The sequence below is a fragment of the Lutjanus erythropterus genome, chromosome 13, assembly GCF_056507025.1.
Source record: "Lutjanus erythropterus isolate fLutEry1 chromosome 13, fLutEry1.hap2, whole genome shotgun sequence".
Taxonomy (NCBI): Eukaryota; Metazoa; Chordata; class Actinopteri; order Lutjaniformes; family Lutjanidae; genus Lutjanus; species Lutjanus erythropterus.
In genome coordinates, this window is record NC_139329.1 from 29,902,077 (window position 1) to 29,919,614 (window position 17,538).

The following is a 17,538-nucleotide window of genomic DNA, read 5'->3' on the forward strand; positions in this document are numbered from 1 at the left end:
AGTCGGTAGTTAATTGGTTATTGTGACAATAAATCTACTTCTTGGATCATTTTGTAGGCTGTATATAAATATCTATAAAATCTAAAAACAATACATTAAATAAAATGTCACAAATGTCAAATAAAAACACTGATTGCCTATCAACACTGACCATCCAGAACAAGCAGAACATGACTTGAGTTTGGCGTCTAGGTTCTGACTTCATCACTCCCCGCAGGTTAAGTAACATAGAGATATAAGGGGAGTGATGAGCAAATTCTTGAAACCCCTGAGTTGGAGCCACAGGTGGATGCTGGGGTGGTGGGGGGGTTAAAAGAGCAGGCAGCGACACTGTGCAGGGCAGCAATGCATGCAGGCAGAAGGGGAAATGGGAGGTTTAACAGTTTAAATGGACTACCAGATTGGAAGGGTGCGTTCAGTATGTACTATCGAGAGTGAGGCATGTGATTGGCGTGATTGGTCGAGTTGTCTGCCTGAACTAGCTCACAAGCGTCGACACATTTATTGCACTTCACAGTAAAACACAGCAGCATCTGTCTTGTCTTTTCACTACAACTCTGCATCAAGATTTAGGGAATTGTTACTTCAAGAAAAAAAACAGTGCCGGTAAAACTGTATTTCACACAATAACTATGGACTATTCTGTGGCTCCTGTGCAGCACTGACTGCAGGGACAAGGTGTTTCTGGTACTCATTCTATATGCTATTACAGAAAAAGACTAACCTTCAAACAGCGCAAATGACTGGGTTGATGCTGCCATTAAATGCCACATTACCCTGCGAGTAAACTCCCGTCTGCTGTCACTTCCCTGCCCATAAAAAAAAAAATGCATTCTACCTATCGTGTGAAGATAAACTATAACATCTGGCTTGACAGACCTGTTGTTTTTCTCTGACAGACCTGTTGTTTTCCTCTCACCTGGGTTTGCAGATCATTTGGTGAAAAATGGCACCACTTAAGTTTCTTTTATGCGTTCACACCGGTCTGAATACATGAATAGGAGATTTTTAATAAAAGGTTATCCATAGAGACAAAGTAATACATTTCCCAGGCCGCCCACACTGAACCCCCAGCAGTATATACCAGCCTGCTCATGTGGCGATATGGTAAACAGTATTCCCACTCTCTGACCGCCAAGCTGCACTTTCTCTGAAGAAACAGATCTGTGCATGTGGAGAAATTATTTGATACTTTGACTTGCTGTCAGGATCACTGTGCCGTGCTGGTAAGCATTTGTGCTGGATTCCTGGGTTGTTTTTAGATGCTGCTGCGCCAGTTGTGGGACTTGACCCCCTCTCTGTTTGTTTACAGTTGGCCAACAGATGTTCAACTGAGTGAACCCAGTTTTTCTGAGCCATTTACCCTGCGTCCTCTCTGGGGATAAAGATCTGTACCCCCGCAAATAAACCATAGGCCGTTTGATGACGCACTGTGTGGGCAACATCATGTGTGGTATACGTTCAGAATCGGTCATTGTGGTTGCTTAACACATTTAACAAAAAGTGTAAGAATTATCTGGATTGTGAGAAGTGTTCCACTGTGTGAAACTGCAAACAGGCTATTCTAATCCTGCCCCAGAAATGGCTTGTGGCTGAATTTAGCTCCCAGCATCTGTCACTTTTTTTTACTAATGTGACTGATTATCTAGGAATATTCTTAGCTTTATAAATGCTGTCCTGTTTATTAAAAAGCGATTGGACTTTTTATAGAAAATGATGTTGCACAACATTATCTCACATCGCTACGCATCCTGAAGCAGTTCCCATCAGTCATCAGCGTGAATTACCATGAACTTTGCCTGCTCCCCTTTTCTAGGCTCACTTTATCAATGAGCATTTTGCTGCAGTCTCAAACACCTTTTTATAGACATCCTCTGGCTCCAAGCCGGAGAGCTGCCAGAACAGGTCAACCTCGTACGTCCAGGATTGATGAGTCCTATCATACCGAACTGACTTCAAGTCTAATGAGGAGGCGCCATGGATGTGTCTAGTCTTAGTTAACCATGTTTCCACCAGCAGAGCAGCCCCCAGGATCCCTCTGCAGCATCCCGGCTCCTATCTATGGCTCGCACAGTCCACACTGCTTCTGAAAGCCATTTGTCAAACCTCTGCCCACATTAAATTATCATGACCCGAGAGAGATGTCTACCTCTAGGAAGAGGCTGTGAGCCCCGGTCAGACAGACAGGGTGTACAGAATCTGAGACGGAGAAGTGAATGAAAAATTGACTGCGCAAAACTCCAGGTTTCTTCACACTGCGCTGTGTGATTGTGCAGCTGTATTATGAAAGCCTGAACAATGTCTGCCAAAAGAAGAAAAGTTCCCTGTGGCTGCTGTGTGTTATAGATCACTCCTGGCATCGTAAATCATCTCCTATGTTTTAACAACAGTCACACGCAGCCCAACAAACCTTGAGACTCCTGTGAATGCTCTCAAAGGTAATAAAAAGATAAACTGAAAGGACAGCAGATGGTGTTTTGCTATGGAGGCTCCATGAAAAGGTTTCTAATGTGACTCCTTTGGGTTAAATATGAGTTAGGTTCCCCTGGCGGGCCGTGAAGCATTCACATTATTCAGTTCTTTTCTATTCATTAATAATGACAGCTCCCTAATGAACTGGTCAGACTTACAACCAAGATTTTTTTCTTTTTCCCTTTTCAAAAAAGAGGTTGATGTCGAGACAGAGTGCAGCTATTTTGAGATGAAAGACAAATACAGATCAGATGCTTTGCAGAAAATTATCCTTTGGTGGGAGGAATGGGAGATTTCTTAAAATATTGATATTTAAAATATCTGTATTACTCAGACTGAAACCATAAACTTAAATGAGTGAAATCTTTGCTCTTTTAACAATCATAGCAACTGGTAGAGTTAGTGATATCATTGCTAGGCCGTATTCGTGTGTGTGTGTGTGTATCTTAGTGTGCGTGCTGCACTCTTAATAAGGAATTCAAGTAAACTGGGAGCCTGATATTTGAGCTTCCTCCCTGTTGGCTTGGGAAAAGTATGCTAGAAATGCTCTAATTTGTCCTGCTAGACACGCAGTTTCCCTGCCATGTTGCTCTCTACGTAACAAAACACTGAGTACAAAGGAAAACAGACAGACGAGAAAATGAGACACAGAGAGAAACTGTTTAAAAAAAAAAAGAAATGAAGAATCTCTGAAAAGGATCCTTGAATTTCTCTCTAAGCATCTGTTACACTCGTTGGTTTTCCAAACAAAAACAACAACAAAAGTCTCTACACTGTAATGTGATTATCAGAGTAGAACAAATCATATTTTCTAAAAGTCAGCACAGAATTATGTAACAAATCCTACTGTATGAGTGTCAGTTTGGTGGTTTTTAGTTTTTCTACATTTCTGTCTTGGTGCTCTATCAGGAACAGGAACCAAATAAGAGTTGTGTTTTAATTTTGATAGACTTGCATTGAAGCTTGCAGCTCGCTGTGCGTGCATCAGAAATCGCTGTGCTCGTTATTGTGAAACTGTCTTTATGGCCCTAGGATACACACACAAATGTTTTGTTTTTGTTCTGAAACTTTATAACTTCTAACACTAAATATTCATCATCATTCTTATTTTTTGAAGCGGGGTTGTATGAGCTACATTTCCATAGTGTACGACCTATAATAGATGGTGGTCAGCAGTTTGGTGAAACAACCGGCAACAGCAAACTTGCCTCTCATGTACGTCTCCCATCTGAAACTTTCTATTGCGCACTAGAAAGGACAGGCAGTGGCTAGCTGGTTAGCATGCTAACCTCAGTAAATATATCAGCTTTTCACATTCTGTTAGTTAATTTTTTTTTAACATTTTAGATTAAAATTCTGTTCACATCTCTCACATTGCATATTTTACTAATGAACTGATCTACAACAACAAAAAAAACCCAACAGTCTTTTTCAGCTACCTGTCTGTGATGTTGAATTATTATTTTCACACTGCCAACTCTCCCATAAAGACACCAGCTGTGGTTACCAGGAGTTTTGTGATGCAAATCCTAGTTTACAATTTGCTGATTTTTGCAGCTCTACAGCACACATGCATGCCAAACTGCAGGCTGGCAGCGGTGATGCGACAGACAGCGACTCACCATGCGGTGGACGTGTTGTAGGGCAGGAGCGTGGGGCTGTGGCTCTCCCCTCTGAGGCTGTGTCTGGGCTGGTAGTGGCTGCTGGGGACCATGGGCTGGGCTTGAGCCTGGGCTTCGCTCTCCTCCGGCATGGACTGGTGCCACTGGCTCCGAGCCTTCTTCAGCCAGCGTCCCCCCAGACCCCATTTCTCCAGGTAGACCCGGCACAGCTCGTAGTTTATGGCTGAATAGTAGAGAAAGTCCAGCGCCAGCAGCACCATGACGAAGAAGCCGTAGATCCACACACCAACCAGGGCTGTATAATTACTGCAGGAGAGACAGACTGGGGGCATTAGCACAGTGTAATCTGGGAAAGATGATGATAAACACTCCTCACATGCTCAGAGCTACCATCCAGTTACCCTTAAGCTGGGCCCTTAAATCCCCAAAGCTACCATAAAGCTGCCAGGTGTGAATGTTTGCTGTTCATGTGGCAAGACCAAGACGTTCATCAAATCCTCCCTTGATAAAAGCTAGTTGAATATAATAAATATATTAAAAAACCCTCCATCTGTTCCATTCGCTGCTTTTTTTAAATGCTGCTTCTTAAATTGGACAAAGAATTTCATTAGCACAGAAGACTTTTAATCCATCTCATATTGGCTCCTCCAAAAGTCTGTACTCCTAGTCTTCACCTCTCATAAATTTTCCTCATGTATTACATGATCCAGCTGGATTTATGTGGGGAACATTTGAACTTTCTTTTTAGTCCGCCCACGCCCGTAAAGCACAGCAAGGTGAATGGGCCAAAATAGCTTCCTGAGAACTTTGAGAAGCGGTATTTGCCAAGGCAGGGATACCAAATAGAGCTGCAACAATCAATCGATTAGTTGTCAACAGTTTAATCAATCAGTTTGAGAGAAGTTTTAGAGAAATAAAAGTCAAAATTCTCTGATTTCATCCATTAATATTTTCTGGGTTTTTTTACTCCCCTATTGCTAGTAGCAAACAAGGTAATTTGTCTTTATGGAGTCATAGGAGTGCCATAAAAAAAGAAAAAATCTTTTAAAAGATTTTTTTAAAAATTGTAAATATATAGAGGAATTGACTACTCAGCCTGGGCAGGAAGGCTTGCACAAACCCATGTGATTTACAGCATGGCCCTTTAAGGAAAACCAATAGGGAAAAGGAAAAAGAGAGATATAGGACACAAATAAATAATTGACATTTCATAAAGTGAAAATATACAGAAGGAATCACTGAATTATAAGCAAAAAAGTAAAGAATTTTTAATTTTTCTTGCCTTCTTCATTTATTCTTTTTTATGGTACTCACATGACTCCATGCATCATAGCATACTTAATTACATAAGGCAAATCTATTCAAGCTACAATTTGAGTTTATATTTATATTAAGCCTGATCTACTGTATTTATACTCAAGATTTCCTTAATTCGGAGTTAGTGCATTTTAGAAAAGGTGTAATCTCTGCACCAGTGGTGAGTCAAAATCCCTCCACCATCTTCCATCCTTTACATTTGTGTAGCTCACAGCATTTTACATGTGAAAGTCTCCCTGACACCCAGGGGCTGGGGGGTGGGGGGCATTCAGCTGCCAAGCCTCTCAGTCTTGTAAAACGTCATTTCCTGGCAGTTTTCCGCGCTGGCTGCTAATTCCCGTAAACATTCCCATAGTTTTCAGCCTGAACTTCCACGGAAATTTACAATGCTGTTTGCTGACAGAAATCCCACGTTCCATGCAGTGAGTAAACTGAATATCTTTGGGTTGTGACCAAAACAAGACATTTGAGGACGTCATCTTAGGCTTTGGGTAACAGCAATCACTGTTTTTCTCCATTTTCTGATAATCTCTGAACCAAACAACAAATTGATTAATCAAGAAAATAATCAATAGCTTAATTAACAATGAAAATAATCACTAGTTGCAGCCCTATTACCAAATATCTGGGTGTGATGTCCCCATTTCCATGGCCCTGAAGGGGACATTCAGTGGAAGAATATCACACAAATTGTCTCTCAGTTTTTCATTCTGTATAATAGAAGCACCTAATAGGGCTGAATCACTTTCAAATATGACACAGGATAATACTTGGAAATGATTTATTTGAAGGGAAACTTATCTTTTATGTAATTTCAGCATAGTTTGCAATTTATTTGACTGCATGGATTAAAGCCATTTTTTAAAAAAGTGATGTCCAAGTGCTTCTAGTTCAGTTCATGAGAGAAAATCCTCTTCTTTCTAAAAAATGATGTGGCCTCGGGGATATTTATCTGAATATATGGCTTTAAAACGAACAACTGAGTTTTTCAAATGAGCACAAAGGCAGGTGAATGCAACTGCAACACTCGCATCTAAATGTATCCTTAATGGCATTTACCTTTCCTCACCTCATATTTAGAGACACTTATCTGTAATTTTAGTTGTGTGTCTACTAAAGCAATTTGAAGGGCCAACAGTCTTTCTATGTAGGACAGTATGTGTATTTTAACCTGGGGTTAAACAAACTAGAGTATGTGCAGAGTCCTCGGAGGGATCGATCATGACCACATGGCTAAAACAAATGTTATTCAATATTTAACATGGTTTCCTCAGAGAAGGAAAGCAGATGAAATTGATTATCTGTCAAAGGTGTGTGCAGCTTTTCTTGCTGCTTTTTTAAAATTTTATTCTCAGATGACTCGTCCACTCTGAATCTAATAAGATTCTGCAGCATTTCAGCTCCTCTGAACCCCTCGGAGGACGAACGCCTTTAGTTTTACCTTCAACTGCAGTAAATCTCACACTATAATACCATTTTCATCATGCAGTGTGAGTCGAGAGCAGAATTATGGCCACTTTAACTCGCTTGGCCAGTGGTAAATATCAAACCTGCTGTCATATCGCCCAGTGAGCCAGGATGAAAGAGCGGCCCAACAGGCCATCTGACACCAAAATGAAATATCATGACCCGCTGCAGGGCAGTGTGAAGCGTCTGAGACAGAGGCATGCTGGGAGGGCGTTAGTACAAAGAGCTGTGGCTTTGTCACCCAAACCTCCTGCTGAGCGCTCCAAAAGGGTTCATCCCGAGGGGCTGAGGTTCTACCCAGAACCATTTGCTTCTCAAGAACCCTTTTTTGAAGGGTTGTCAAGGGTTCTTTGTAACACTAAGGGTTCCATTAAAGACCCTTTTCATCCAAAGAACCTTTTTTTTTTTTTTTTTTTTTTTTTTTATAGAAAAAAGATCTTCCAGAATCGAAGAAGTCTTTTCATCAAGGGTTCATCAGTGTTTTTTTGTACCTTTTAATAAAAATGGCTCTAGGTAGAACCCCCTGGGTGGGTTCTAGATACAACCCTTGGAACATAAAAAGGTTCTCTGTAGAACCTCTCAGTGTATTTAGATAAAACCCGTGGAATGCAAAAAGGTTCTCCTGAGTGGGTTCTTGTTAAAACCCTTGGAAGGTGGGGAGGCTTAGAATAGAACATCCAGTGAGGGTTCTGTTGACCCATTACACCATAGGAGGGCTCTCTGTGGAACCATAGAGAGCCACAGAGTTAGGGGGGTTCTGAGTAGAACTTTTCACATATGTTTCTAGATATAACCCTTTATGTTGAGTTCTAGGTAGAACTCACTGAAAGATTCCCAAAGGAACCTTTATAAAACAAAAAGGTCCTCCTCTGTGGACAATCCAAAGAACCCTTAATGGTTCTAGTTGGCACCTTAATTTCTGAACATGCAGAACAAGATTTTTCTGTACCCTTCACTCTGCTTACATCTGTTCATCCTGTGATGAAACAAGTGTGTCTTCAGATGTTTGTGCGTGTCCTCTGCATGTGTAGTGTGGTTTACTAACAACAATACTACCACCCATCCATAGATACATGTATTATAATAGCATACCACAGTGATACTTGATAGAATAGCCTGCACTTAACACCTGCTTTGAGAGTGTTCATGCGGAGGCGTTGCACTCACAACACAACAACTGCTTTCAGCATCTGCTCTTCTCTGTGGTGGTTTTGAATGCCTCTGTAGGGGTGGATCAATGTCAGCGAACCCTCTGAGTAAGAGGCAAACGGTGTCAACGAGTGCGATACTGTCGAGGGAGTGAAATGCTTGCAAGCATGCGAGACTTTAACCGTCTGTTTTCATCTGATCTGAGGGAAATGTCATTCCTGAATGTTTGCACCACCATAGCCGTTCCCATAATACTCTAGCTTCATTTTTTTTAACCTAATTACCCGCACCAAGCCAAGGAGGTTGTTTTGATCACTTTTGTTTGTGTTTTGCAGGATATCTCAAAAAGTACAACAAAGGTTTCAGTGCTATTTTGTGGAAAGTTCCCAGATCAAACATGTTTGGTAGGAGTGCTTCCTGGACTCTCACTGAGTTCGTTTGAGGTGCTTTTTGAAGAAGGATACACGTGTCTTTTAAAACAATTGAGATGCCTTGATTGTTATGACATGGTCATAAGTCCATAAAACAACCACCAACACCTTTCAGCATCGAGCCCTTTGACTCACTGATGAAGAGTCAGAGTTTAAGGTCTAACATGACCATATCTTGACAATAAAGTAATTTTAATTGTTTTAAAAGAGTGATTAGAGTTTTTGTGATTTTTTTTTTTTTAAGAACTGATTACCTTTGATGTAGCCATTAATGAAGAATTTCACATTTTGCCTCATTACTTCTAAACCAAGAAGCAGAAACGATATGTAAATGTCCTAGTTAATCCTAATTGAATAGATAACTAGTGGCTATCAATATCTGCTTTAATAATTGATAGATTTTTTTAAGCAAAAATGCCAAACAGGATTTGCTGCTTTTCTTTATCATTTATGATTGCAAACTGAATATTTTTGGAAATAATCAATACGTTTTAAGATGTTGGGCTCTGGGAAGTTGTAATGGGCATTTTTCTCTATTTTATGATGTTTAATCATCTAATAATTAATTGGAAAACTAATCACCAGATTAACTGATAATGAAATAATTATTATGCTGCCCTAGATTGCTAACTTCAAGGTTAATTTAATCAGAACAGGTTTCGTCCATTTCCGCCTTATGCCCTATGTTTTCCTATAATGGGACAGCAACATTTTGTAGGTGTGACATATTTTTGCAAAATCTGATGACATTTTGCTCACAGCTGGCACAACTGGAACATGAATGGAAATAAGTTGGTGGTCATGAGTCTGACTCACTTAAAATTCTGTGTATTTCATGCTTGTAAAAGTCTAAATATTTGCATACAGGGTGTGAAAAAAGCAAGAGGTCATCACTAGTTGGCAGGTAAAGCTGCATTATGAGACTGGGAACAGTTAATACTGTAGTATTAGTATGTTGTGAACATATGTATTATGTAGGGAAAAACAAATGCACTGGACTTACTCAACCGTGATACTCCTTGTTAAAGGATTTTGATGAGGACGGGTAGGAAAAGAATGTAATTGGAACATCCCTACTTCAGACTGGGTTCTGTCTTTTTCCAGTCAGTAAAACAGAAGGTCTGACGAAGGGGTCCGCTGACCCGGTAGGCCTATGGATTCCATGGATTTAGTTATTCTCCAAAATCAACATGACCAGCTGTCCATCGTTGTGTGCATTTTGATTCGGATCCAGGCTCACATTCGTCAGCATTTTCTGTTAAATTAACAAATTCAGATTGGGCAGCTTTGGCGGAGTTATGCACTCTCTGCAGGCTCTCCGGGTCATAATGACATGACAGAGAGGTGCACACGGTACGTACTGGGGCTGCCACTTTGTCTCTCACCAATGAAACACGGCCAAACTTTGGTCTGTTGTGTCAAGAAGTTAAATAGAGATGCTAACACATGAATTTATCTCATCACCGTTGGGTTACTGTAATTCTGTCTTAATAAATGTTCTTTACACCAGCTACAATCATCTATCTATTTTAACCTCTCTGCATTGGCTTCCCATTAATTATTAGAACTCGTTTCAAACTTTTGGCACTCACCTCACATGGCTAGAGTTCACAGTATATCATGGAGCTTCTGCACCCAATAAATAAATGTCTTGTTCTTTTTTGTATCACTGTGTTTTCACCTGTTTATTGCACTAATTAGGCTATCATATAATATACTGTTGATGTCATGTGACCTGTTTAAATCAGCTGACTGACTGCAGCCGCCACTGCAGGGGGAATTTGCGAAAAATAGCTAAAGAAAATGTGTTTGTAAGCTCCTAATGGCAATCTTTGATAGTCTTATCACCCTTTTGTTGTTGGCTGTCCTTCAGCCTGGATTATAGTTATCATAGCTTACTTCTTCATCATATTTGTCTATTATTATAGTTTGCCTTCTGTTTGTAAAATATGCAGTTGTGCATTCAGTAGACTTGTCCATGTTTGTAATTGGTCAAATGCTGCAAACCCTGCCCCATTTACGTGAGCACACTCATGTCTAGATTGTGAGACCCTGGCTTGACTTATCAAGTTGATAACCACTTGATAACCACCACTTAGTGTGATGTCTTTTGTTAGGTTTAGTGAACCAAAAGATAACCTGGGTATGTTGAACATGCTTTGCAGCACAGGGCCCAGGTCTATCATTATTCTGAAAACCTTCCAAAACAAACAGAGCCTTGCTATTGGTGATGTCCTTTTTATAAGCTTTTGCAAGGGCAGATGCAAAGTGCAAAGGGGTCAAATAGGCTGAAATGATACTGTGATTTTTTTTTTTTTTTACTCACTTGTGTGCATAACCGTCTGAGATGGTGGTGAGGTTGACCTGCATGACCATCTGGAACTCAGTCTCGTTGCAGCAGTACTTGAAGGCGGTGTTGTTGTGGTGGCAGCAGAACATGTAGGTCTTGTTGTCTGACAGGCGTGGGCAGTGAAAGCCGAAGTGGTAGCGCCCCTTTTGGTCAGAGTAGGGTTCGCACACTCGGTAGTGAGCTGAGAGGGCTGCAGTTTTGGGGAAGACAAAAATTCAGATGTGCAGTTAACTCAGAAATGATCAGGAAGGAAGTATTTTAGTAGCACAGGAGACAAAAACTCGGCTCAAGACCTCTGAGGCAGAGTCCGTGCTCGTCTCTCTACTCTGAAAAATGGCAACCCCTTATTAGAATTATTGATGGAAAACAGCACTCAATGAAACACCTTTCAACCTCCAGCAGCCACACTACAAAACAAAATACTGGATGCTTTTAGTTTCCTTTGGAAGCCTCAGAAAAGACATGAGTGGAGAGAGTGCATTTAATAATAATGGTGCAGGACAAGGGTCAGAAAACAAACATTAATATGAAAGGAGACATTACATGGAGTGTACAGGCCTGGATGATAAAAGCTCTGTTATAGTTATTTTTGAAGGAACACAACAACCCAAAAACATACATAGGAGTACAACTAATTTATTAGGTCACTGTTTCTTGATGCAAGCACCAAATATGGTCCTCAGACCGGTTATTTATGTCAGATTATAGAACAAGATGGTGTTTTTAGTTAATGTCAGAATAAAAAGTTACATTAATACATGAGCTGAACTCAGATGAAAGGAGCAGGTCTGCACCAGTCTCTTCACCTGTTCATCAAAGCTCAAGTGACCCTTAAACTTCTCCTACTTCTTCTTGGCAGATGGAGTCATACAGGATGACAGAGTCAGGGAGTTTATTACGGAGCAATGCAAAGATATACGGTACAAATTGTACTCGAGCTTATTTGCATTCATCTGTAGCTGTGCGTTCACATCCCTGCAGCTTTAGGGAGATGATGAATCTGCATCGCTGCTGTTTGTTTTTGTTCTAGAAGCTGGCAGACAAACTTTTGCTTGAAAATGAAATCTCAGGAATCTACTTCAGCAGCAGCTGAGCCTCTGTCTGATAATAATAAATTACCAATCTGTCAGAGAAATGAACCAGATATAATGAGTGTCAAATTACAGGGCTGATGATGTTTAATTCACATCACGATGGACCAGGACACTTGTTCAACACCTTCATAACTAATCAGTAGCAGCCTTTTAGCATCCTTTCACTTTCTATTACTGATAATAAGACTAACGATTAATGTTTGCCTGGAGTCAGTCCCAGTGCACAGCATAGGAATTATATAAAAAAAATGTATAAAAGAAACTTTATACTTTCTACCTGCCCAAAATATGTGTTCAGAGACCATATCACAAATAGTGGATGGAGCTACCTGGTCTGAAAATTGAAGCCAGTGCAGAAGTGCTTTAAATCTGCAATCTTTATAATGGCCTCTAAATTCAAAAAGAAGTCATACTGTATAAAGGCTTATGGGGAAATGACTATTTCTCACTTGATTTATGACCTCGGTAAACAGTTTCCTAATGAGTTTATCATCTCCATTGCTAGTTTCAAGACTTCTTCAATACTGCATGATGTTCATTTAGTAAATCATGGTCCTATTTAGAGTAAAACAGATGATAAAACAAGGGCAATGCAAATGCAAATAGTTCATGAAACTCAGACCAAACTTTGTCATTCCCAGGATGTCAAATACTGATGTTTTGGGTTAGTAAAGCATCCCAAGCACTGCAGAGCTTCTCTGCAGGTACAACCAGCACCACACTTCTAGTGGGTCATGATTAATGATTAAGAGGGATTATGTTTATATGAGTCTAAACATTTTTTTGGAAAATGTTGCATATTACACCTTTTAACGAGGAAAGCCTCTTTGAAGTTATAATACATATAATTATAGAACAGATAACAAAATATGCCAAAAATCAGAATTAGACATTGGAAATGTGATTATAAAATCGCAAAAAAAGGGATTTCATCCTGGAAACAACCTAAATAGCACCATACAACAACCCGCGGTGTCTAAAACTAACAAGAAATTAGACTTAACACCTCAAGATCCTAAAATACCTCAAAACATTGGCAGCCAGATATGTAGAGACAATATGTAGAAATATTTTACAGTTGAAAAATAAACTTGCCTGCTGTGTCTGATGGACAGACTGTGCAATGATGAAACCATTTCCTAATTACCACAAATATTTCTTTGGCATTTCTTTACTGCAATTGCGTGTTTCTGATTTGCAGACATGCTGATACGATTTTCTGAGCCAAAAGCTAAAGTCGGACGATGATATCAGCCGTCCTGAACGATAAATCAGTCTGGCTTATTTTGTGTGTGTCATCTCGGGAATGATCAAGCAAACAAGAAATCAAAGAGGTTCCTTTATTACAGAATCAGCAGTCTGTGCCACTTCATGTGAAGTGTGCCCAGATTCATTTCATTGTAACTGATTTGTCTTTGTCTTGTGTGTTTCCTTTCATCACTGGAGCTGAAAAATCTGGCAGTGTTGCCAGTAAAGGTGTTGCTGTGATTTGGTTCAAGGTCCACTTATGCTGCGGGGTGATAGAAGTCTTTCAGTAATCTCAGGCAGAGACAGATCAGCATTTGAAAGGAAGGGGAGCTCTTTCAGGTTATAATGAGCTTGGGGTGTCAAGCCATCTTCCCTGATTTTAGCATAAGAGGGAGTAAAATGAAGCCGTACTGAAGGACACAGAAGGATTAGAAGTCAAGAGCAGTTTATATAGTTTATAAAACTCTTCATTTGACCTTTGCATTGACTGCACAAGTTGTTGATCAGTGAAATGGTTCTGCAGTAGGGCTGCATGATAGTCTTAACACATTATAGTTACATAAAAGCTTTAAAATGAAATATCTTATTGGCTCCAAATCCAGATATTTCTGCCAGTAAGCTGATGCACTGTCTTTCATTTTGGAATAAAAAAGTATTTTAGATTGAAAAGCATTGCATCTTACTTTGAAAAGCGTTGTATTTATTTTGAAAAGCATTGTACTTTACTTTGAAAGGCACTGCATTTTATTTTGAAAAGCACTGTATTTTATGTCTGCATCTGCCAGTGGACCGTCACAGTGAGAGTAGGCAGAAAAAATTGCTGAATCCAGAAGAGAAAAATATGTGCATATATTGGTACTGCCATCTGCAATCGGTCAAAATAAGTTTGAAAATATTGCCATATCAGGTATCGGCAAAAATCCAATATTGTGTATCCGCATTCTGCAGTAATTCATGTTATTTATATCCCATAAATCCTTGAATGTAAAGAAGGGGTCAGCAGTTGTGGGTGCATGAACCAGCATTCAGGAAACAGATGCCCTCAGCATTAGAAGTGGACCATAAAGTCCTGTAACGATGCAAGACTTAAAGGTTTGGAAGAAGAAGAGTTCAGGGGAAGTCTCTGGCTCCTCAAATGAGCAACAGCTGGCTCTGGAAACCTCACAGCTGTAAACACACCCACCTGCTTAATTTCATTAACACCTCTTGAAATTTAGGATACAGTTAACAGCTTGGCTCTTGCGTTACAGTACGTTTACAGCCTGCGGTCTGAAAGCTGCCATGGCTCTTTCCCACTGCCTCAACAACAGGCAACATCTGAACATCAGTCAGTGCTCAGACGTCATAGTTATTTATTTATTTATGGCTACAGTCACACAGTTTGCTGTCTTTCTTCTGAAGCATGAACAAAATGTTTGCTGTAATAGTGTTTCATTCATTCAGGCTCATTAATTTTGAGTTTGCATAAGGTGTAAATTGTATTTCTAATTCCCTTAATTTAAAGGGACAGGACACCCCACAATCAAAAAACATTTTTTCCTTTTACCTGTAGTGCTATTGATCCATTGACCGATATAACCTGGCACTGATTTTGGGGTGAAATGTCCCTTTTAAATATAAGAACGGCATGAGTATGAGCCTCAGTCCCAACTATGTTCTTGGTTCATTTTGTTATGAAAGTGTGAGGAAAAGGAGCATCATACTGCCACCATCTTATTAATAGAAAAACAACAATTTGGCATCAATCATATCAAGCAAAAATGGCAAAAGAAAAAATCACTTTCAGCTTTGGGAAACTTTAATAGCAATTAATATCAAAGCTGTTACAGGAAACTTTCATCTTATGTTGATTTGTGGCCCCTGTGGACAAAAGTGGTATTATTTCCACTGCCACAAATTATAACATCAAAAATCAAATTATCTAAAAAAAAAATCTCCTGCTTCTTTTCATCTGGCTAATGTACTGCTCACTGTAACTTTGCCTGGGAAAATGTAAATATAGGCTCTTCCGGTCTGAATGCTGACACGATAGCAAGCATAAAAAATAACTATATAGGAACAATCTTCTCTCTGATGTTATTGTTTGCTTATGTAGGTCATACAGTGGCATCAGTATTAAACTGAGACTGTTTCACAACCAGTTAAAAACTTCCTGTTGTGCTTTTAAATAGGTGATATCAATCACTTGGCTATGATGTGCCGGTTTAATTCAAACTGTTTCAAAGAGAAGTTAAAACTAAATTGTTGAAAACATATTACGTGTTTAAAAAAATTAATCACCATTTTTAAGATTGGAGGCTACAGTCATTTTATTGTACAATCAATTGATTCTGTTTTATAGTCTATAATGTTCATTTTCCTTATTTTCCTTAATTCTGAGTAATTCTGTGTGGCAAATTTGTGGAAAATCAGTACAGTACTGCCGACTCTTCATTTGCTCCAAAAGTTGCTAAAAGTTGCCAAATGAGGCGCTTATTTGCATTTTGATGACATCTTCACACAGTTATTTGCATAAACCTTATTGGTTGCATCGGTTGCAGCAACTGAAAGATCATCCATCATATTTTAAGTTTTTTAAAAATCTAAAAAGGGAGAGGATCAAATGAACTATTTACATATTTACAAGTTATTAGAACATCCTAATCCAAAGATCTAGAGAGTTTTTTTTTTAGCTTTCCTCTCACTTTCTATTTCATGTCACCCTTATCCTAGAAACTAACTACAACTGAACTCCACTCCTGCAGCAGGTAGTGTGCTCTGTCCCAGACACTGCACTTACCTGCATGTCATTCCCCTGCTGACACTACCCTGTTCCTGTCCTCTCTTCAGCTGTCTTATCAAAGAAAGGCATAAAAGGCCCCCAAAAAACATTTAAAACATTTTTTCGCTCAATCCCTCTGTGAAATAAAGTCCCTGAGAGGGTCTTAAAAGTTGGTAAATCTAGCGAGAAAGTCACCAAGTTGGAAATGCTGCTCTCTATCAAGATAATAAAAAAGCAGAAATTAAAGGTAGACTCATTAACTGAGTCTCATTCCCAGGATGTCAAATTCTGACATTTTGGGTTGGTAAAGTGATTCAAGCACATCAAAGATGGTGGATATCTAGGTATTAAACCCATGTATTCAACTTAAAAAGTTGTTAACATCATTCCCACTCACTCTGCTGATTATTATGCATTTAGTGTTTATTCCAAACCACTACGCACTCCTGTTAGCTCTTGTGCTGATTTCTCCCTCCAACACTCACTTCATCCTCCTCTTGCCCTATTTTGTCATTTTTAAACTTGAGTTGGCATCTTTTCCCTTGTGCATTATGTATAGCCTATTCCATATCTCAGAGATATGTGTTGGCAGGGTTCTTCTCTTTGTACCTTTTGGGTTATTATGTGCTCTCTTCACAGTTTTATGCTGCATGGCCTCATTTAGAGAGCGCCGTAAGGTTCAGAGCTTTTCCTGCCAAGCGAGTACACTTTTTTTTTTGGCAACAGTCCCTCGATGTTAAGTATCTCTGACTTAACTTTTGGCCGTCAGATGTCAGCTTCTATTCATAAAATTGTTTCTTTTGCGGTTGATTCCTGTATTTAGTTCATGGCACTAGTGGCACACTCAGTAGAGGACTGAGACCCACATTTTGGAGCATCCAAAGTTTGTAGAAACTGTTCCTAACATGCCTAATATGAGCTCACCCTGAAACTCTTATACGAGTGTCTGGTGGCTCCTGTTATTATAAAAATATGAACTTTCGAGGGTCAGACAGTCAGACTCACTGATAAGCACACAGTAAACTTTACAGACCTGCAGTGGACAGCAGGAGGAAGATGACCGTCAGGACATTGAAGGACTGCCGGCTGGTGATAGTCATCTTCTTGTCCTCATGTGGGAAGAAGGGAGGGAGCAGGAGGGAGGGAGGGAGGGAGGGAAGGGGGCCTTTCTTTGCTTTAGCTGGACATTGGCATCCTCTGCTTGTTGACAGCTCTTCTCACATGGCTGCTGCTGCCGGGAGTCAGGACTCCTGATGGGAACAAGACAAGCAGAGAGTGGAAAGATTAAGATATTTGATTTGGATTTCTGGAAGTGCCACCCCACTGTGTGGACAGCTTGTCTGGCGGCGAGCTCCCATGATGACATCTGAAATCGGTCTTTAGGTTTACATAATAGGATGGCTCGGACATTAATATTAATTGAAACTGGCAGTCTGGCGACACTGGGGCTCAAAATTGTTCCATTCCTGCAGAAATCCCCATGATGATAACAGTTTTTCTGCTTTTGACAGGAGAAATGCCCTTGACACAGTCTTTTCCAAAGCTTGGAACATATCTATGTATTCCAGACCTAGACTTAACAATTACTTAATTAAATGAGAAAATAGTCAGAAGATTAATTGGAAAG

General features: G+C 39.8%; 1 protein-coding gene across 3 annotated transcripts in view; it reads right to left on the bottom strand.

Moving 5' to 3' along the window:
- The window catches only part of shisal1b (shisa like 1b), a 72,751-nt gene that overhangs the window by 28,723 nt on the left and 26,490 nt on the right, over positions 1-17,538 (bottom strand). For 2 of the 3 annotated variants that reach the window (XM_084734016.1, XM_084734018.1), the window contains exons 2-4: positions 16,945-17,161; positions 10,785-10,998; positions 4,095-4,400 (exon numbers count right to left, since the gene is read on the bottom strand). In XM_084734016.1, the coding sequence (XP_084590142.1) occupies positions 4,095-4,400; positions 10,785-10,998; positions 16,945-17,011 (587 nt within the window). In that variant the 5' untranslated portion in view covers positions 17,012-17,161. Of the gene's footprint in view, positions 1-4,090; positions 4,401-10,784; positions 10,999-16,944; positions 17,162-17,538 lie in introns of those variants that run through there. The other variant, XM_084734017.1, reaches the window with a different exon arrangement.